This window comes from Girardinichthys multiradiatus, chromosome X, assembly GCF_021462225.1.
Source record: "Girardinichthys multiradiatus isolate DD_20200921_A chromosome X, DD_fGirMul_XY1, whole genome shotgun sequence".
NCBI lineage: Eukaryota > Metazoa > Chordata > Actinopteri > Cyprinodontiformes > Goodeidae > Girardinichthys > Girardinichthys multiradiatus.
Window position 1 is genome coordinate 609,074 of NC_061817.1, and position 22,664 is coordinate 631,737.

Here is a 22,664-nt window from a genome sequence, read left to right on the forward strand (position 1 = left end):
TACTCACTCTGGGCTGTGTGAAAATGACGCGCGTTTCCCAATTTGCTGAACACCTTACGCTTAAGTCAAAGTGCAACCCATCGACTGAAAATACTTTATGTGGATCGGGGCTATCATGGTGATTTGGTTATATGCAGGTGCAACCTAATGACTCTTAACATTATTAAAACTCCTGGCGGTGAGATATGGCCTAAAATGAAACACACAAAAGTGTCAGTAAATGTGGTTAGCTTGGGCCTTAAACAGGTGCTACACTACAAAGGAATTCCCCATGATGTTCCAGTAAATCTGACGGTTCAGTCGCTGCTGTGTTGACTTCCTCAAGTATGAAATTTCGACCCAATAAGAAACAAAGTCAGCGCAGTCATATTTTTGCATACAGAGTTTCCGGAAGTTATCTGGAAGAAGGTAACGTTCAGCAGGATGGCGGCTTCCCTCAGCTGACTAGCATCGTTAGCCAGCGCGAACATAAATGTTGGAATACTAACAGGCTATAGCTTCACATTAACGCCAGTGCTCACATGGAATATGTTGTCATTAAAATGACCATTTATTTTACATTGTCCTTAGCTAATAGATTCGTCTACGCACCACTTTCAGTTAACCCCAAACAGCTATCGCTCATAACGTCCTCCGACTAGCGTTAGCTCTGAGCTCGGCACACCATGATGGAGGCTGGATAAAAAGGGTTGTGTTACTACTGCAGTTCCTGCTATTTCACAGACTGTGAGATAATACAGGTAAACAGAAGGGGGTTAGGGTGAAAAGACGGGAGTTTTTGGCTCCCAGGCAGGCACAGCCCAACACAGCAACACATTCAGGCCCCCCGAGAGCGGCCGTTTTATTTTGAGTAGAGTACCAACTGACCTGGGCTGCCAGTCGTTCCAGTGTGGCCGCAGTTTGTGGGCGCCGCTGAGCCGAGACCCTGAGGCTTTACGGCTCATTACCTTTTAGAGCGCTGCATGACCTGCCCGTAGCGGTACCTGAATCTTTCTGCAGCTTTGTGCTTTACATTTATGCTCTGTCAAGTCTCAATAACTCGTTACCAACTTGTCATTATAGCTAGCACACGACGGCGTTCTTCTTTCTCTTCTACGTCGTTTTCTACTTCTTCTTCTGACGGGGACTCCCGGTTGACAAACAGCCTTCTGATACAGTACCGCCACCCTCTGGGATAACCAGATGGAGTCCCATAGTAATCAATTCGCTACTATATGGTCTTTGAAAATACAAATCTCGCTGTGAAATTATTAGTGATTTGTGCGCTAATTCATCCAAGGTTTATTGGATCACACATACAATGCTGGGAAAAAAAAAAAAGTATTTGCCCCCTTAAAGATGTATTCTGTTTTTGCTTCATTTTCACACTAAAATGACAATCAAACACAGTCAAACAATATCAGAAAAAAACGACCAAACAAAAAAAGATTTCAAATGATGATTTTTTTATAATAAACATCTTTATTGGTCATTGCACATTACAACGAAATTTGTCCTCTGCATTTAACCTATCCCTTACTGGTCCTTCTCAACATATTAGCATATTGTGATAAAGTTCATTATTTTCCATAATGTAATGATGAAAATTTAACATTCATATATTTAGATTCATTGCACACTAACTGAAATATTTCAGGTCTTTTATTGTCTTAATATGGATGATTTTGGCATACAGCTCATGAAAACCCAAAATTCCTATCTCACAAAATTAGCATATCATTAAAAGGGTCTCTAAACGAGCTATGAACTTAATCATCTGAATCAACGAGTTAACTCTAAACACCTGCAAAAGATTCCTGAGGCCTTTAAAACTCCCAGCCTGGTTCATCACTCAAAACCCCAATCATGGGTAAGACTGCCGACCTGACTGCTGTCCAGAAGGCCACTATTGACACCCTCAAGCAAGAGGGTAAGACACAGAAAGAAATTTCTGAACAAATAGGCTGTTCCCAGAGTGCTGTATCAAGGCACCTCAGTGGGAAGTCTGTGGGAAGGAAAAAGTGTGGCAGAAAACGCTGCACAACGAGAAGAGGTGACCGGACCCTGAGGAAGATTGTGGAGAAGGGCCGATTCCAGACCTTGGGGGACCTGCGGAAGCAGTGGACTGAGTCTGGAGTAGAAACATCCAGAGCCACCGTGCACAGGCGTGTGCAGGAAATGGGCTACAGGTGCCGCATTCCCCAGGTCAAGCCACTTTTGAACCAGAAACAGCGGCAGAAGCGCCTGACCTGGGCTACAGAGAAGCAGCACTGGGCTGTTGCTCAGTGGTCCAAAGTACTTTTTTCGGATGAAAGCAAATTCTGCATGTCATTCAGAAATCAAGGTGCCAGAGTCTGGAGGAAGACTGGGGAGAAGGAAATGCCAGAATGCCAGAAGTCCAGTGTCAAGTACCCACAGTCAGTGATGGTCTGGGGTGCCGTGTCAGCTGCTGGTGTTGGTCCACTGTGTTTTATCAAGGGCAGGGTCAATGCAGCTAGCTATCAGGAGATTTTGGAGCACTTCATGCTTCCATCTGCTGAAAAGCTTTATGGAGATGAAGATTTCATTTTTCAGCACGACCTGGCACCTGCTCACAGTGCCAAAACCACTGGTAAATGGTTTACTGACCATGGTATCGCTGTGCTCAATTGGTCTGCCAACTCTCCTGACCTGAACCCCATAGAGAATCTGTGGGATATTGTGAAGAGAACGTTGAGAGACTCAAGACCCAACACTCTGGATGAGCTAAAGGCTGCTATCGAAGCATCCTGGGCCTCCATAAGACCTCAGCAGTGCCACAGGCTGATTGCCTCCATGCCACGCCACATTGAAGCAGTCATTTCTGCCAAAGGATTCCCGACCAAGTATTGAGTGCATAACTGTACATGATTATTTGAAGGTTGATGTTTTTTGTATAAAAAACACTTTTCTTTTATTGGTCGGATGAAATATGCTAATTTTGTGAGATAGGAATTTTGGGTTTTCATGAGCTGTATGCCAAAATCATCCGTATTAAGACAATAAAAGACCTGAAATATTTCAGTTAGTGTGCAATGAATCTAAAATATATGAATGTTAAATTTTCATCATGACATTATGGAAAATAATGAACTTTATCACAATATGCTAATATTTTGAGAAGGACCTGTATAGGGAGCAGTGGGCTGCCATTGTGCAGCACCCAGGGAGCATTCTGGGGCTAAGGGTCTTGCTCAGGGACCCAGAGTGGCAATCTGTGGGAAATGAACCTGGCCCCTTGTGTCCCCTCTGGAAGCACACCTCCTGTTCTAACCACTAGGCCACCACTCCCCGATTTCATTTATTAGCCAAAATAGCATCCCAATAGAATTAGCCCAATGTGAAAAAGTACCTGCGCAACCTTTTGAATCATGAATTTACTGTGATTAACCACAGTTTTTTGGAAAGCTAAGTTCAAACACACTAGTCATACTTAGGCCTCATTACGATCAAACCTGTAGAATCAAGAAATCACTTAAATAGAACTTCTATGACAATATAAAGTAGCCTAAGGGATCTAAAAAAGAAACTCTTCATGTCCCGATCTGAAAAAGTTCAAAAGCAGATGAGACAAAGTCATATCAGTCTGGAGTAGGAAAAAGTCCAAGGAGGAGCTCATGGGTTTATAGTACAATTTTAATAGTCTTTATGCAAAGCACTGTCTGCTAGGTATCTGTGTGCGCTTATGTGTAGCAGAGACACAGTTCAGCTTTGTGAGGACCTACAGTATATTAGTAATGTAGGCCCATGCATCTCCCGATACCTTAAACTTGACTATACCGCCTTCAGCTTCCCTTAATAGATAAGGATATTAACTTGCGGCTCAAGCACCAACACTTAAAACTATCAAGTTACACTGAAGGGTATTTTTGCTGCCCACATTTTTTATTGGTGTTTATGGATAGAAGATGGAACAAAGACGTGCAGAGAAGCTGCAGCTTTGAACTACCATCCTGGAGGTCAGGAAATGAAAGAACAGGAATGTATGTAATTTACATGATTAAAGATTTTGTGGGCTAATGTGTTTAAACAGAACCAAGATTTTATTAAACCAGGAAATTGTGTGGGTGCACAACCTTATGTCCAAAATTATATATAGACAATCTTACTTTATTTTGATTTCATAGCTGTAGAATTACAAAACAAAATGCATTACATTTGTCAAAGACAACTTTAACTTTCAGTTTTCTGCAGTTTTCTTCACTATTATTGTCATGGTAGCTTTAACTGCTTTGACCCACATGCAGATATCACTCAAGAGACAGAAAAAGGTTTAGCAGTTTATTTCCCTCTAACAGATAACTTCAGGTAACGGACCTGGGACTGGAAGTACACCAACTGTATAAAGAGAGGGAGAACAGGTAAGTGGATGAGGGGTAAGAGATGCATTTTGGAGTTTGAAGATCTTGTTTGCTTACAGAGTGGAGTAGAAGGAAGACATCTGAGGGGGGAGACAAAGCAGAGCCTGGGAGGTCGGTGGCAGGTAGGATTTGAAATCCTCAGATCAACGGTTTGGATGAAAACTAGTTAGGATTGCCTTTCCAGGATAGACAACGCCAGAGTGAGGTGAATACACTTGGGGGAGGTTTCTGTACTCACGTTGGAAGGTGGGCTAGGTTCGCTCGCAGGTTGCTTGGAGGTATGGAGCTTGGAGTCAGCCAGCTGGAGCTTAGTAAGAGAGGGAGCTTGAAGTCAGAAGTATTGGGTATCTTGCCAGAGAAATGACACTGAGACTGGAGCCAGGGGGGTCAGGAAGACCTGAGAAGGAGTACACAAAAGGGTAAGTTCTTGGGAGAAAAAACCCCAGAATTTAAGCAAGCTTAACTTGGCCAGTAAGTTACCACTATTGGCAAACACTTAGGCAATGAAGTGCTGACTGCTCGCTCCTTTTAAACTTCAAGACCTGATTGATCATAAGCGACACCTGTTGCACACCTCCACAAGGAGCTCCATCGCCATCTGGTGAGTAAGCACAATAAGCAGCAGGCAACAAGTTTCCCAAACCCCGAGATCATCTCCCCCTCAACGGCCGCCACCTGGCGGCCCAGAAGATGTGGAAGGCAAAGAAGCAAGATAATCCTATATTAAAGAAGGATCACAAATGAAAGAACGGGGCAACCAAGATCGGTCCTTAGGACCGTAACCCTACCAATCGACGAAGTACTGCCAACCCCTACCTCGCCGACGGGAGTCCACGATCCTTCGGACTGAAAAGACTGGGTGCCCCTGGAAGTCCCGGGCGGGTGGAGGGGGTTTGGCTGGAGGCCAGAATGTACTGGTAAACACAGGTTTTAGCTGTGAAACATGAAAAGTAGGATGAATTCGGAGACTGGGAGGGAGACGAAGGGGTCAGACAGAGGAGAGTACTTATGTATGGTTGGGAGGTCCTGTACCAGGATCGGGTTCTGATCTCAGGGCCTGGTTCACCAGATCTTCTATCTCCCATGTGATGGTTCCAACAGTGCAGCTGGGAGGAAGGATGGGTGCTGGTTCCTGTTCCACATCATCTGAGGAAAACTGTCTAGAGAGGGCGTCTGGTTTTATATTTTTAGAACCTGGTCTGTAAGAGATGGTTAGGATGAAACGGGAGAAAAACAGAGACTGGCGAGAGTTTAAACGTTTGGCTGTCTGGAGAAAAGCCAGGTTCTTATGATCAGTCCATACCAGAATGGGGTGAGCAGCGCCCTCTAGCCAATGGCGCCATTCCTCCAGAGCCAATTTATTGGCGAGCAGCTCACGGTTTCCAACATCATAGTTCCATTCTGCTGGTGACAATCTGCGGGAAAAAAAAGGCATATGGGTGAAGTTTATTATCAGGATTTGATCTTTGGAATAGAACAGCTCCCACACCGGAGTCCGAAGCGTCAATTTCTAAGATAAACTGCTTTGCGGGGTTGGGATGGACTAGAATGGATGCCTGAGAGAACCTCTCCTTCAGGGAGAGGAAGATGTTGGCTTCCGGAGTCCACCTAAAGATCAACTTGGTGGAGGTGAGAGCAGTGAGAGGAGCAGCTGTTTGACTGTAATTTCTGATGAATCTCTGGTAGAAGTTTGCGAACCCTAAGAACCGTTGAAGCTCTTTGCAGGACTCCGGAACGGGCCACTCCATGACGGCTTTTATTTTCTCTGGATATGAGCGAACCTACCCACCCTCGAGGATGAACCCAAGGAAAGTACTAGTTCATTGATGGAATTCACATTTCTCTGCTTTTACAAACAGTCGGTTTTCTAGGAGGCGTAGGAGTACAAGCCTCATGTGATGACGATGTTCTGAGAGGTTCTTGGACTAGATTAGTATATCATCTAGGTAAACAAAGACGAAGATGTTCAGGAAGTCTCTAAGGACATCGTTTACGAGGGCCTGAAAAACTGTTGGGGCGTTGGTTAGACCAAAAGGCACTACTAAGTATTCAAAATGACCAAGTGGAGTTTTAAATGCTGTCTTCCACTCATCTCCTTGGCGGATTCTGACTAAGTGGTATGCACTTAGTCAGGCATCCATTCTAGTCCATCCCAACCCCGCAAACGGTCAAGTTTGGTAAGGTAAGGTAAGTTTATTCATATAGCGCTTTTCAGCAACGAGACACTCAAATCGCTGTACATACAATTACAATACAATCACAAAGCAAATAAACACTGATACAGACACAGAAAAACAAATCAAATGATAAAATCAAACAACAGGGGTGATTTAAAAAAGTCAAATAAAATAAAGAGAATAGAATGATTGACAAGAAAATGAAAGGAAAATTGGGCTGAAAACGCAACTAACCATGCCTAAATGGCACAGTCAAAGGCCACTCTAAACAAATAAGTTTTTAATCTTGATTTAAAGGAACTTAGGGTTTCGGCGCTTTTACAGTTTTCTGGCAGTTTATTCCAGATTAGTGGAGCATAAGAACTAAAAGCTGCTTCTCCATGTTTAGTTCTGGTTCTGGTTCTGCAGAGTAGATTTGAGCCAGAAGACCTGAGAGGTCTGGGTGGTTGATCCACTGACAACAAGTCTGTAATGTATTTTGGTGCTAAGCCATTCAGTGATTTATAGACTAACAGAAGTATTTTAAACTCTATTCTCTGAGCTACAGGGAGCCAGTGTAGGGACTTTAGAACCGGGGTGATGTTCTCCACTTTCTTAGTTCTAGTGACGACGCAGGCAGCAGCGTTCTGGATCAACTGCAGCTGTCTGATCGACTTTTTAGGCAGACCTGTGAAGACACGGTTGCAGTAATCAATTCTACTAAAGATGAACGCATTAATTGGTTTTTCAAGGTCCTGCTGAAACATTAGTCCTTTAATCCTGGAGATGTTCTTTAGGTGACAGAAAGCTGACCTAGTTACTACCTTTATGTACCTCTGAAGGTTCAGGTCTGAGTCCATCACTACACCCAGGTTTCGAGCCTGACTGGTGGTTTCTAGCTGTATTAACTGAAGCTGTGTGCTAACTTTTAAACGCTCTTCCTTTGGTCCAAAGATTATTACTTCAGTTTTGTTTTGATTCAGCTGAAGAAAATTTAGGCCCATCCATGCATTGATTTCTTCTAAGCATTTACCCAGCGTTTGAATGGGTTCATGGTCACCTGGTGACATCATAACGTATAGCTGTGTGTCGTCTGCATAGTTATGATAACTTACGTTGTTGTTTATTAAAATCTGAGTTAGGGGGAGCATGTAGATATTGAATAGGAGGGGCCCTAAGATGGACCCTTGGGTAACGCCACATGTGTTTCTTCCACAGTCTGCATTTATACGGATGTCATTGAACACCTTGACAAGAGCAGTCTCTGTACTGTGGTGAGCAGGAAGCCTGACTGGAAGACATCGAAGTGGTTGGTCGTTGTTAGGAAGTTGTTTAACTGCTGAAACACAGCTTTTTCAATAATCTTACTGATGAAGGGGAGGTTTGATATAGGCCTGTAGTTCTGTAGTAGCAGCTTGTCCAAGTTGCTCTTTTTCAATAGAGGTTTGATAATTGCTGTTTTCAGGGCCTGGAGGAAAACACCTGACAAAAGGGACGTGTTTATTATTTGTGTTAAATCAGATGTTATTACAGGCAAAGCTTTCTTAAGGAAAGCTGTGGGTAAAAGATCGAGACAGCAGGAAGAAGAGCTTAGTTGCTGTACGATTTCTTCTAAGATTTTGCAGTTTATTTGGTGAAATTGGGAAATTTTGTCAAAATCAGTTCTAGTTGGAGACAACATTGGTACTGGAGTTGATGTGGATGTGCTGACTGCCTCTCTGATCTTTTGGGTTTTTTCAGTAAAGAAGTTAACAAATTCATTGCAGGCCCTGGTAGAGTGGAGTTCAGATGCTACACATACAAGAGGGTTTGTTAACCTGTTGACCGTGGCAAATAATCCATGAGCATTGTTAATGTTTTTGCTGATGATCTCAGAAAAGAAGGATTCCCTTGCATTTTTCAGTTGTAGGTTATATCTTTATAGTCTCTCTTTATAGATAATATAGTGAACCTGGAGTCCAGTCTTTCGCCACCTGTGTTCAGCTTTTTGACACTCCTTTTTTTCACTTCTGACTGGTGGAGCACTTCTCCATGGAGACATTTTCTTCCCAGAAACGACTTTTACTTTAATTGGAGCAATTGAATGTCCGAGATTTTAGAATGAAAGTTATCTACCAGCTCATCTACAGTGTTACAGGGAAAAGTGGAGGTAGAAGAGTAAATCTGGTTAAAGGTTTTAGCAACGTCCTTAAAGATGCGTTTTCTTATCATGTCTCTTTGGCAAACTAAGTCATTGCAGATGATGCTTTCAGAAATAACAGAAAAGTAGTCAGATAGAGTAACATCAGTTACAGACCCCTTGGAAATGGTTAAACCCTTAGTGATGATCAAGTCCAAAATATGTCCCTGTTTGTGCGTTTGCTGTTTAACATGTTGAGTCAAACCAAAATTTCTAAGAGTGTCATTAAAATCACTGATAAAGTTTGTTTTGGACTTAGGAGGCCTGTAAATATTCAAGAACATGGTTCGGACACCACCTTGACGTGGTGGAGGGGTTTGAGTGCTCGAATGATCCTAGAGGCTATGTTGTCTGGGGCTTAAATGCCCCTGGTAGGGTCTCCCATGGCAAACAGGCTCTAGGTGACGGGTCAGACAAAGAGCGGTTCGAGAATCCCTCAAGATTACTACAGAAACGAGGCACGTGACGTCGCCCGGTACGGCGGAGCCGGGGTCCCACCCTGGAGCCAGGCCTGGGGTCGGGACTCGTCGGAGAGCGCCTGGTGGCTGGGTTGCTCCTCGCGGGACCCGGCCGGGCCAAGCCTGAACGAGAGACGCGAGACCATCCCCCAGTGGGCCCACCACCTGCAGGGGGAACCGTGAGGGACCGGTGCAAAGAGGATGGGGCGGCGGGCGAAAGCGGTGGGCTGGTGTGGGTTTGCTTGTTGCCCCCCAGCTCAGCCGTCTCGTGTTGGGCTTTACCCCAGTGGATGAGAGGGTCGCATCCCTGCGCCTTCGGGATGGGGAGAGGTCTCTGACTATCATTTCGGCCTACGGGCCGAGTGGTAGTGCGGAGTATCCAGCCTTCTTGGCGTCCCTGTCGGGGGTGCTGGATAGTGCCCCTCCTGGGGACTCCATTATTCTGCTGGGGGACTTCAACGCCCAAGTGGGAAACGACAGTCACACCTGGAGAGGCGTGATTGGGAGGAATGGCGTCCCCGATCTGAATCCGAGTGGTGTTTTGTTATTGGACTTCTGTGCTAGTCATGGATTGTCCATAATGAACACCATGTTCAAACATAAGGGTGTCCATCAGTGCACTTGGCACCAGGATACCCTAGGCAGGAGGTCGATGATCGACTTTGTTGTCGTATCATCAGACCTTCGGCCGCATGTTTTGGACACTCGGGTGAAGAGAGGGGCTGAGCTGTCCACTGATCCCCACCTGGTGGTGAGTTGGATCCGCTGGAGGAGGAGAAAGCCGGACAGACTTGGCAGGCCCACGCGCATAGTGAGGGTCTGCTGGGAACGTCTGGCAGAGCCCTCGGCCATGGATGTATTCAACTCCCACCTCCGGGGGCGAGCTTTGACCAAATTCCGGGGGATGTTGGAGACATAGAGTCCAAATGGACCATGTTCTCCACATCTATTGTCGATGCTGCTGCCCGTAGCTGCGGCAGTAAGGTCTGCGGTGCCTGTCGTGGTGGCTATCCCCGAACCCGGTGGTGGACACCGGCAGTAAGGGACGCTGTAAAGCTGAAGAAGGAGTCCTATCGGCTGCGGTTGGCTTGTGGGACTCCTGAGGCGGCTGACGGGTACCGTGGGGCCAAGCGTGCCGCGGCCCGGGCGGTGGCAGAGGCAAAAACTCGGACCTGGGAGGAGTTCAGTGAGGCCATGGAGAAGGACTACCGGTTGGCCCCAAAGCGATTCTGGCAAACCGTCCGGCGCCTCAGGAGGGGGAAGCAGTGCTTCGCCAACACTGTTTATAGTGGGGGTGGGGAGCTGCTGACCTCGACTGGGGACATTATCGGCCGATGGAAGGAGTACTTCGAGGATCTCCTCAATCTTGCCATCACGCATTCCTTGGTGGAAACAGAGGCTGGGGACTCGGGGTTGGACTCTTTCATCACCCAGGCTGAAGTCACCGAGGTGGTTAAAAAGCTCCGCGGTGGCAAGGCTTCGGGGTTGGATGAGATCCGCCCTGAGTACCTCAAGTCTTTGGATGTTGTGGGGCTGTCATGGTTGACACGCCTCTTCAACATTGCGTGGCGGACGGGACAGTGCCTTTGGATTGGCAGACTGGGGTGGTGGTCCCTCTTCATAAGAAGGGTGACCGGAGGGTGTGTTCCAACTACAGGGGATCACACTCCTCAGCCTCCCTGGTAAGGCCTACGCCAGGGTATTGGAGAGGAGCAGTGTGGTTTTCGTCCCAGCCGTGGGACACTGGACCAGCTCTATACCCTCTACAGGGTGCTCGAGGGTTCATGGGAGTTTGCCCAACCGGTCCACATGTGTTTTGTGGACCTGGAGAAAGCATTCGACTGTGTCCCTCGTGATGCCCTGTGGGGGGTGCTCCAGGAGTATGGAATCGGTGGCTCTTTACTAGGGGCCATCCGGTCTCTGTACAAGCGGAGCAGGAGTTTTATTCGCATTGCCGGCACTAAGTCGGACCTGTTCCCGGTGCATGTCGGAGTAGAGCCGCTGCTTTTCCACATCGAGAGGAGCCAGTTGAGGTGGCTCGGGCATCTATACTGGATGCCTCCTGGACGCCTTCCTCGGGAGGTGTTCCAGGCACGTCCCTCCGGGAGGAGGCCCAGGGGACGGCCCAGGGCTCCCCCCGGAGGAGCTGGAAGAGGTGTCTGGGGAGAGGGACGTCTGGGCGTCTCTGCTGAGTCTGCTGTCCCCGCGACCCGGTCCCAGATAAAGCGGAAGATGACGACGACGAGGGTTCGGACAGGGCTCTTTACCCGGAGAGCCAAATATTCAAAAGAGTCAAATATGCCCAGAAATACTTTTTCACACTTTAATAAATCTTTAAACAAAGTGGCCACCCCTCCACCTTTTCTTTGCTGTCTGCTCTCAGAAAGAAAATTGTAGTTCAGAGGCGTCGTCTCTTTCAGAATTGGAGCTTCGTTAATTTCATGTAACCAGTCTGTCAGTCAGTCATTTTCTACCGCTTATTCCATAGTGGGTCGCGGGGGAGCTGGTGCCTATCTCCAGCAGTCTATGGGCGAGAGGCAGGGTACACCCTGGACAGGTCGCCAGTCCATCGCAGGGCAAATGTAACCATGTTTCTGTTAAAAACATAACATCAAGATCGTGGTCAGTAATGAAGTCATTGATTAAAAATGATTTTCCTGACAGAGATCTAATGTTCAATAAAGTCAGTTTATATGACTTAGTTGTTGATATTAACTCTGTGTCTGGTTGTACTTGACAGTTTATGGCTTTTGTTGATTGTTTATTACTGTCTCTTATCCTTTTAGCTTTGTTCTTTCTGTCACATATAAGCACAGAGATTTTACAACTATCTCCTATTAGGGGCCCAAGTTTTTCCTGGACATGCTCATTTCTGATAGAGTTACCACTGGGGCCCAGACTGTATCACAGAGAAGTGATTTGAAGGTCCTGATTAGTAGGAGATAGATTAGGAGGTGGTGGAGTTCTGCGGCATTTGGAAGATGTTGGTTTAGTAGCAGGGCCTCGGCCACGGGGGGTGTTGAATGGAGAAGATGTCAGAGCCATTTGGGTCCCGATTTTAAGAGCTCCTTTCATGTTATCAGAATCCAGTATAGCAAAAAGCGGGCTCAGTGGGGAGATGGGAGAGTTCTGTGGGGTCTGGGTCGGTATCTGGTATGTGGGGGGTTTACCGGAGGTGTCAGTCTGGGTCTGGGTTTGGGGGGATGTGGGTATAATGGGGGGTTTCACTTCTCCTGTGGATTTCGACAGGGAGACCTTTTGTGATGACCTCTCTTTCTCAGCCAACTGGCTGATTGTTTCTGCTGGAGCTGTTGGAGGCAGCATTATCATTGTTGTTGATACTCCATGTTCTCTGCTGAAGGTCGAAGCTGCTGGCGGATTATTTACTGAATAGAAGAGATTAGATGTGAGACGTCTGGCTCCTGGCTTGTTCCAACAGAAACCATCTTGCTTGAAGAGTTGTCTTTTTTCCCAAAAAATATTAAAGTTGTCGATGAAGTTCACAGGGGTGGTGGCACATGTTTTTTTCAAGCACTTATTAATCATCAGAAGTCTCGAAAAAACCTCATCTCCACAGAAAATCGGTGCGAAGGGGCCGCTGAGAAACACCTTGATATTGAGACCTCCAACAATATTCAGAAGACGAGTGAAATCCTCCTTCAGTCTTTCTAATTTTTTCTTAGCCACGTCATCCATGGCTCCACATTGTATAATAAGGTTTTCTAGAGACGGCGCTTTTCTGTGATTGCAAGAATATTCTCTGAGATATCAGACACCGCGTTACTGGTACCAATCATAACTTCTGTGTTTTTCTTGTTGCAGAAGTTTTTAATCCCATCCACAGCTGTGTTGCCCACTATTAGGGTTCTTGGTCTGGTGGGGCGCTTTTTCTCTGGCAATTTAGGAGAAGACTGTGTAGAATGAAGATTGTTCTCAAACCTTTTATGGATCTCAGAAGATGGATGATTTTCCTGGTTTTCATTCTGTAGTGGAGCAAACCTGTTTTGGAGGCGAATTCCATTATTTCCAGCTGTCTCACTCCTATCAGTTGTTGTGACAGCAGCTCGCTGTTGAAGTCTCCTTTTCCCAGGGGAAACGGGGGCATTTCTCTGTAATTCTGGCCATTCTAATTTATTTAATTGCTCAGATCTTCCAGTGAGTTGTCCACCTTGATTTTTTGGGCATGCCCCTAAAACATGCCAGGGGGGTCTGCCGGTAGGTTTATTCTCAGTGTTCTGATTGCCGGCTGAGTTGTTGAGCTGGCTGTCACTGTTTGGGATCACAGGCAGAGTTGAATCATCGTTGTACCTCATATTCACCTCCACATTCACTTCTAGTCCATGGATTTTCATCTCCAAAACAGCCAATTTCTGTAAAGGTTTGTCGAAGTCCTCTGTGGTTAAGGGAGGCATTTTGTGCTGATTAGCTGGCGTCAACTTGTCCTGCTTTTGAGTTCGATTATAAAAACATCAAAGTCTTTAAAAAAATAAAATAATAATAATAATCCTTGGGAGTTGCTGATAAGAAGTTGTTTTAGTCCAATATTTCCGTAATTTTGGCTAAGAGATAAAAAGTTATGAGCAAAAGAATGCAAGCAAGCAGGGAGCTTAGGTTAAAAGCGTCTGAGCAGGCAGAGAGGCGACCACAAAATGTGGTCCATGACTCAACACAGTTGAGTCATGGACCACATTTTGTGAAGTGTTTGTCCATCTAGAGCCAGAACTCGTTGCAGAAGTTGGAGAGGCTCAGTTTCAATGCCGGCTTGTTTTACTAATAGATGATTAATCAGATTCTGTTCACTTCCTGAGTCGATCAATGCAGATACCTCCAGTGAATCCTGTTGAAACAGTAAAGTTGCCGGAAGAATGAATCGAGGGGATTGTGGGGCTATTTGTTGGTCCACCGGCCTCCCCTTTAAAGTCGGCGGACCCTCTCTTTTGGCCTCACATCACAAGCGGCAATGAAATGATTAGGTGAACCACAATACAAGCATAGATTTGATTGTCTTCGTTTCTGCCTTTCCTCAGGAGTTAGACAAGTCCGCCCTCCTGTATGGGATCGGGCTCTGACATGGAAATGTTCTGAGAAGACCGACTGGGGGTGGATGAAGTGGATGGTTAGTTGGGTTTTACAGCAAATTTTTCCATTCGGATCTTTTTCCTTTCCCGAATCCGTCCGTCAATTCTAGTTGCCAGAGCAAGTAAATCATTTCGTGTTTTAGGCCCCTCCAAAACAACTAGCTCATCCTTCGGTGATTCATTCAATGACTGAAAAAATGCTGATTTTAGAGCACATTCATTAAATCCAGAGGCTGCGGCTAGGATTCGAAATTCAACTGAATATTCCAGTACTGATCGATGGTTCTGTTTCAAAGCCCATAACTGGCGGGCTATATTGGTTTGGTCTGTCTCAGTAAAAAAAATTTGTCTAAATTCTTGAATGAATTATTCATAGGTGCAGCCGAACTAAATGTAATTGGAGAATCGAGCCTCGGCCCATCTAAGCGCCTTGCCTGTGAGTAACCCAACAATAAATGGAATTTTGACATCATCGTGTGGGAGGGAATGAAGTGAACGGTTGAAAACTAGTGAGCATTGTAGGAGGAATCCTCCACAATCTTTACCTTCTCCGGAAAACTTTTCCGGGTTTGGGGAAGTCATGTCTTTGGAATGTGGAAGCTGCTGTGAGACCGGGGACTCGGTGCTGCCACCTGTCTGGGAGGTCTGGCTGTTCAGAGTGTGTTGTAGTAGAGCTGCCATCTGCTCAAGCTGTTGGTTGGTTTGCCTTTGACTTTCTAGGAGGGAACGGAGAGTATTATCATGGGAGTGAATCTGATGACTATGATCTGATAAGGTTCTTCTGAGTGAATCTTGTGGGTCTTGTTGGCCTGAGTGTTCTGTCATGGTAGCTTTAACTGCTTTGACCCATATGCAGATATCACTGAGGAGACAGAAAAAGGTTTAGCAGTTTATTTCCCTCTAACAGATAACTTCAGGTAACGGACCTGGGACTGGAAGTACACCAACTGTATAAAGAGAGGGAGAACAGGTAAGAGGATGAGGGGTAAGAGATGCATTTTGGAGTTTGAAGATCTTGTTTGCTTACAGAGTGGAGTAGAAGGAAGTCATCTGAGGGGGGAGACAAAGCAGAGCCTGGGAGGTCGTTGGATGTCTGTTCATGCAGGTAGGACTTGAAATCCTCAGATGAACGGTTTGGATGAAAACAAGTTAGGATGGCCTTTCCAGGATAGACGACGCCAGAGTGAGGTGAGTACATTTGGTGGAGGTTTCTGTACTCGTGTTGGAGGGTGGGCTAGGTTCTCTTGCAGGTTGCTTGGAGGTTTGGAGCTTGGAGTCAGCCAGCTGGAGCTTAGTAAGCGAGGGAGCTTGAAGTCAGAAGCACTGGGGATTTTACCAGAGAAACAACACCGAGACTGGAGCCAGGGGGGTCAGGAAGACCTGAGAAGGAGTACACAAAAGGGTAAGTTCTTGGGAGAAAAAAACCCAGAATTTAAGCAAGCTTAACTTGGCCAGTATGTTACCACTATTGGCAAACACTCAGCCAACGATGTGCTGACTGCTCTCTCCTTTTAAACCTCAAGACCTGATAGATCATAAGCGACACCTGCGGCACACCTCCACAAGGAGCTCCAGCTCCATCTGGTGAGTAAGCACAGTAAGCAGCAGGCAACAAGTTTCCCAGACCCCGACAATTACTATGTGTTTGTGATTGTACAATAACAGTTTAAAGGGAAAAAAAGATCCTGGCAAATTCCATTACTACTGACTTGATGTTAATAAAGTGGTTTAAATGACTGCAAATACAAACATAGTCTAAATGGGGCACCTTTCTATCAAAAACTTATTTTCTGTTGATGAAATATGTGAATGAGAGAAGCTGTTTAGGGTATTCAGTCAGTATAAACTTGTTTCTTCAATCCCAGCACCAAGGAGAACACAGCAGCGGACTGTTTTCCCAATAAATGATATAAGCAAACCTACTGTAAACAAAGGAATTCCACTAGAAGACAGGTTTGCTCCATTTTTGCCAGACTCTGACTCCACAAAGGAAAGCTCATCTTCAAACACCAATGAGAGGTATGAGACCAGATTGCTCTCAAAACGGTTTCCTCCTTAACTTCAGAAAGATCCAGCTACCGGGTCACAAACCCTAATAGTTGGTGATGGAGCCGTAAACCAGATTAAACACTTTTGCAACAAGAAAAACACCAAAGGACTTAGTAGTCATCATACACACAGGAGCCCTTGATATTTTGAAGCAAAAATTGGAAATCTTGAAAGAGGATTTTATTCATTTATTGAACAAAGTTCAAGGTCTCAACATCAAGGTGTTTTTCAATGAACCTTTACTGACAGTCTGCCAGGATGGGAGATCCAGTAGATTCAATAGACTGGTGATGCTCAACAAATGGCTTCAAAAAGAATGTGCTGCAAAATCAGTGACATTTATCAACAACTTCAAATGTTCTGGGAACGCAGGCATTTTTAGAAGACAGATGGATTTTGTTTGGAGTGCAACTATTGATTTCCATAATTTTTTATTCTGTGATTCAGACACCAGCAGCCTCTGACACAAACAGGACACAAGAAAGTACATAACAACCAATAGGATGGTTTACTGAAGGACAACTGCAGCCTGCTTAGGAAAGAATGAAGCATGAGGAAAATGACAAAGAAAGAGACTTCTATATCACAAGTATAACAAGTGGAATCTCCCCAGACTCCAACAGGATAACAAGTTGAACCCCCTTAGCCCCAATAGAAGACCCCAAACCTTACCCCCAGACCCCACCCACCTCTCCTCCACTATTCCTACTCAACAGACTCCCTTCTCCTGGATTTCGCTGACAACATGAAAAACTTTGTCAAGGTTGTAATACAACTTTATGTCACATATTGTCCCCAAAAACCCCAGTCATCGTCTAGCACCTGGCAAAAGTCATCCAGCTCCCCACCCACCTCCTATATCCTATTAATTAAGGATAAAATGGCAAGGTAGATAGTCTGGATAACTACAGGCCAACAGCCTTGGCTAGTGTCACATCCAAAGCTCTGGAAAGAATGCTATTCAATAATCTCAATCAGTTAATTTATACAATAAATAATTAATTTGGTTTTAAAGCCAAGTTTGGAACTGATTTCTGTAATTATGGTCTGAAGGAGACAGCAAAAGCATATATAAGGAGAAACGCTTCTGTCTTAGTTGGGTTTATTGACGCCTTTAAGGCATTTGATTGGATCAACTACTTTAGGTTATTTGATAAATTTATACAAAGAGGTGTCCCAGACAGCATCATAAGAATCCTAGCCTACTGGTACTCCAACTAGATAATGCATGTAAAATGGGCAATCTGGGTCACTGTATCATAGACCAGTTCTGTAATGATGACATACATTGGCAGTGTCACATATTGTACTCCCAGGCAAACACTCTGGCAAGGCAATTTCACATGTGCTCAGACGATGCAAAGATCAATTTATTCAACGTTTATTGTACACTTCTGTAAACTGCCCCTTGTGGTGTAAATTTAAAAAGGTGAGCATACAGAAATTTAAGGTCACTCATAATGACTCCTTGAGAGATCTGCTTAAGAAACCCCGGTGTAGTAGTGCAAGTAACATGTTCTGTGATGCCCATGTCAGGACATTTCAGGCAGTACCTTGAGAACCTTGATGTATTTATGTGCCATCTGAGCAGTTCCCAGAACATTCTTATTGTATCTTCTCAAATCCTTCAGCCAGTGCATTACTCTACCAGTTGTCTTTGTGGAAACACTGGTATGTTAGTCTTTTATAAGTATTCGTTGTTGTGTAATTGTGCCCATGTGGACCATGAGTCTGTTAAATAAATAAATAAATAATAACAATAAATATTATCAGGTCTCCTTGGCTTATTAAGGATGTCAAGCCTGTTTGTGTTTAGGACCTTACAAAAACAAATTGACATGTAAAGGATTCAGGCCATAAAATTACCAGCAGTGATTATTTCAAAGAAAGGCTGATGGGAGAATCCTGTAAAATCCCTGTACATAACAAAAGAAACAGAGATAATAAGATAAGAAACAGTAAACAACACTCGAACTTAAAATCGATATCCTGTCAAGCGCAACTTGCCACAGAATTAATACCAGTCACTAACTCACTTACATTGGCTTTATTAAACATTAGATATTTGTTAGGAAAATCGTTTTTGTTTTTGTTTTTTTATGTGTTCTGTCTGGCCTAGTAGCAATCAGAATTGTTGTTTGTGTGCCAAGAAGAAGCCCAACAGATTTACTTTCACAAGTGGAGCATTACTGCTGTCGCCATAATGCTCTACTTGATATATATAAAAAAACTTTTGGACACCCCCCAAAGAATACCAGAGGAGAGGCCGAGCAGAACCACCCAGCAGCCACAGTGCAGAAGAAGCCCCAGGGAGCTGCAGCGACAACAGCAGCTGGCTATGCTGGAGCAAATCCGGCAATGGACCCAGAGACCTGCAGCCCTAGGGCACACCACCTGCACATATCTGAGCACCCAGCCCTGGACCCCAAGAACCACCAACGCTCCGGCGGGCAGAGACACCAGCTCCACGTTTGATAAGAGAACTAAGATGATCCAGGAGAGAGAGCAGCTCATGACCCAACCTGACACAAAAACAGGCACACAGTCACAATCACACATTCCCACCCTCATGCATACATATAAAAACACTCACACCTAATGTACAGACACACAACAATGGACGCCGTACACTCACACTCATACATACTATATACAGGTCCTTCTCAAAATATTAGCATATTGTGATAAAGTTCATTATTTTCCATAATGTCATGATGAAAATGTAACATTCATATATTTTAGATTCATTGCACACTAACTGAAATATTTCAGGTCTTTTATTGTCTTAATACGGATGATTTTGTCATACAGCTCATGAAAACCCAAAATTCCTATCTCACAAAATTAGCATATCACTAAAAGGGTCTCTAAACGAGCTATGAACCTAATCATCTGAATCAACGAGTTAACTCTAAACACCTGCAAAAGATTCCTGAGGCCTTTAAAACTCCCAGCCTGGTTCATCACTCAAAACCCCAATCATGGGTAAGACTGCCGACCTGACTGCTGTCCAGAAGGCCACTATTGACACCCTCAAGCAAGAGGGTAAGACACAGAAAGAAATTTCTGAATGAATAGGCTGTTCCCAGAGTGCTGTATCAAGGCACCTCAGTGGGAAGTCTGTGGGAAGGAAAAAGTGTGGCAGAAAACGCTGCACAATGAGAAGAGGTGACCGGACCCTGAGGAAGATTGTGGAGAAGGGCCGATTCCAGACCTTGGGGGACCTGCGGAAGCAGTGGACTGAGTCTGGAGTAGAAACATCCAGAGCCACCGTGCACAGGCGTGTGCAGGAAATGGGCTACAGGTGCCGCATTCCCCAGGTCAAGCCACTTTTGAACCAGAAACAGCGGCAGAAGCGCCTGACCTGGGCTACAGAGAAGCAGCACTGGACTGTTGCTCAGTGGTCCAAAGTACTTTTTTCGGATGAAAACAAATTCTGCATGTCATCCGGAAATCAAGGTGCCAGAGTCTGGAGGAAGACTGGGGAGAAGGAAATGCCAAAATGCCAGAAGTCCAGTGTCAAGTACCCACAGTCAGTGATGGTCTGGGGTGCCGTGTCAGCTGCTGGTGTTGGTCCACTGTGTTTTATCAAGGGCAGGGTCAATGCAGCTAGCTATCAGGAGATTTTGGAGCACTTCATGCTTCCATCTGCTGAAAAGCTTTATGGAGATGAAGATTTCATTTTTCAGCACGACCTGGCACCTGCTCACAGTGCCAAAACCACTGGTAAATGGTTTACTGACCATGGTATCACTGTGCTCAATTGGCCTGCCAACTCTCCTGACCTGAACCCCATAGAGAATCTGTGGGATATTGTGAAGAGAACGTTGAGAGACTCAAGACCCAACACTCTGGATGAGCTAAAGGCCGCTATCGAAGCATCCTGGGCCTCCATAAGACCTCAGCAGTGCCACAGGCTGATTGCCTCCATGCCACGCCGCATTGAAGCAGTCATTTCTGCAAAAGGATTCCTGACCAAGTATTGAGTGCATAACTGTACATGATTATTTGAAGGTTGACGTTTTTTGTATTAAAAACACTTTTCTTTTTTTGGTCGGATGAAATATGCTAATTTTGTGAGATAGGAATTTTGGGTTTTCATGAGCTGTATGCCAAAATCATCCGTATTAAGACAATAAAAGACCTGAAATATTTCAGTTAGTGTGCAATGAATCTAAAATATATGAATGTAAAATTTTCATCATGACATTATGGAAAATAATGAACTTTATCACAATATGCTAATATTTTGAGAAGGACCTGTACTCCCGGGTCCAGGTACCAATACCCTAGAGGGGCAACCCGAATGACACCAGCCCAGACCCCGACATCCCACCCCAACCCCACCCTTCAATGACCCATAACAACACCCATAAACAAAAAAGAGGGGTTCACCCAGTCCAAAGCTGCAAACCAGAGCTGCCCCAGGACGAAACAGTTTCCACCCCTGAAAGAATTCCGATCTCAACCCCACATGAATTACAATTTTCTAAGTGAGAGCAGGGAGCATAAGAGAGGGGGAGGAGTGACCACTTTCTTTCATAATTCACAAAAATGTAAAAATAGTGAGTTGTTTTTTTTGCAAATTTGACTCTTTTGAATATCTGGCTGTCCAGGTAAAGGGCTTTGCTCGAGACATGTTTATGAATGTTTACAGGCCTCCAAAACCCAAAACAAACTTTATCAGTGATTTCAATAACTTTCTAATCAGAATCAAAATCAAATCTATTAGCTAACTCAGTCAGTCAGTCAGTCATTTTCTATCGCTTATTCCATAGTGGGTCGCGGGGGAGCTGGTGCCTATCTCCAGCAGTCTATGGGCGAGAGGCAGGGTACACCCTGGACAGGTCGCCAGTCCATTGCAGGGCAACACACAAACAACCATGCATACACTCATTCATACACCTAAGGGGAAATTTAGAGTGACTAATTAACCTAACAGGCATGTCTTTGGACTGTGAGAGGAACCCTGAGTACCCGGTGAGAACCCACGCATGCAACAGGCAGCAGTGCTACCAAATGTGCCACCGTGCAGCCCCTTCTATTAGCTAAGTTTGTGTGCATAAACAAGGAATGGATTTCGGTTTCCATTGCTCACATGGTATATCAACATCAATCCAAACAACAACCACAATGCGTTAAAACACTGAGATAAATAAGGACCAGGAGCATTATGTTCTGTAAATTGTTTTGAGTTGTTTTTTGCCACTAAACATTCTCATTTTTAGTTGTTCTGCATTTGAGTAATTTTCCCCAAACATGACAAAACATTTACTTAGCAAGTTAGATATTTAGTTTTCAAACTAAATATTTTGCTTGCAAATTGAATATTTAGTTAGCAAGCTAAATATTTTTCTTCTCCCATTGTAATGAAAATCTTCATTTAAAAAGTGCATTTTGTGTTTACTTGGCTAGTATATAACTTTGTTTGATGATCTTAAATACTTAAGTGTGACAAACACGCAAGAAAATAAGAAATCTGGAAAGGGACACTTTTTCACTTCACTGTATGTAGATATATGTATAGATATGTGGGGCTGAGTGAATGTTACTGCAGCAGAAAGTAGGAACTCCATAGCAATAACTACTCTCCTTAAAGCAACAAATAATTGCCTTTTTTGGAAACAAGTAGATAAATGTAGAAAGCAAAAACGGTGAGGGCTGTCAGCTTCTTCCAAGAAAAAACAAGAAACCAGTCATTATTATTCACTTCATCAACAAAAAACAAAAAAAAAAGAGCTGCTTCAATAGAGAATAGAGACAGTAGCTGAAAGGAACTAATGTATATGATAATAAATACCTAATAAATTAAAAGGCAGACATTGCAACACAGGCCAGACTACTGAGAAAACAGAAAAAATACAGTTACAGTTATGGATCTAAATTATAATGTGATAGAGAAAAACAGAGACCAACCTGTTGCTGTTACACTGAGTAGACTTTGTCCCAGCAGATATTTTCCACAAAGCTGGATGCAACGTTCTGTTCTAATCACGCAACGCTTCGTTCTATGGCAGTACGAATCAACGCAAGAAAATGCTAATCTGCTGATGGCTCGCTCAACTATTACATAGTGTGCCCCTCCCCCTTCCCCCATTACTTCTTGTTTAGTTTAAAGGCATTGGAGGCTAATGTAGCTTGTAATAACGCTAGTGATGGTGGAGCCAGACTGAAGCTGACAGACCTGAAAAAAATGGTAACCCGCAGCAACCTACCCTGCAGAGAATGTACAGGGCTGCTGCTGAATACATTTGCATGGACCAGATGCTGGTTTACACTGTAAAAAAATGTTTTGTATGTGGCCTCATCGGAGAACTTTGGAACAGGAACATAATGCTGGTCCACCTGGACACCATCATCGGAGAGCTCCTAAACAGTAACAGGAG

General features: G+C 44.5%; 1 protein-coding gene and 1 long non-coding RNA gene across 4 annotated transcripts in view; both read right to left on the minus strand.

The window, feature by feature from the left end:
* Positions 1–1,109, minus strand: part of LOC124862620 (serine/threonine-protein kinase SMG1-like) — an 82,355-nt gene extending 81,246 nt beyond the window's left edge. For both annotated transcript variants that reach the window (XM_047356659.1, XM_047356657.1), the window contains exon 1: positions 868–1,109. In XM_047356659.1, the coding sequence (XP_047212615.1) occupies positions 868–944 (77 nt within the window). In that variant the 5' untranslated portion in view covers positions 945–1,109. The remainder of the gene's footprint in view (positions 1–867) is intronic.
* A 4,180-nt stretch (positions 1,110–5,289) lies between these two features.
* Positions 5,290–22,403, minus strand: LOC124863576. 2 transcript variants are annotated; one of them, XR_007037161.1, is made up of 5 exons: positions 22,195–22,403; positions 15,257–15,609; positions 14,775–14,945; positions 5,662–5,773; positions 5,290–5,557 (listed from the first exon to the last, which is right to left on the minus strand). It is a non-coding gene; the product is annotated as an uncharacterized LOC124863576 (long non-coding RNA). The 2 variants fall into 2 exon arrangements; XR_007037160.1 differs by having other exon boundaries at positions 5,290–5,773.
* Between the last annotated feature and the right edge of the window lie 261 nt (positions 22,404–22,664).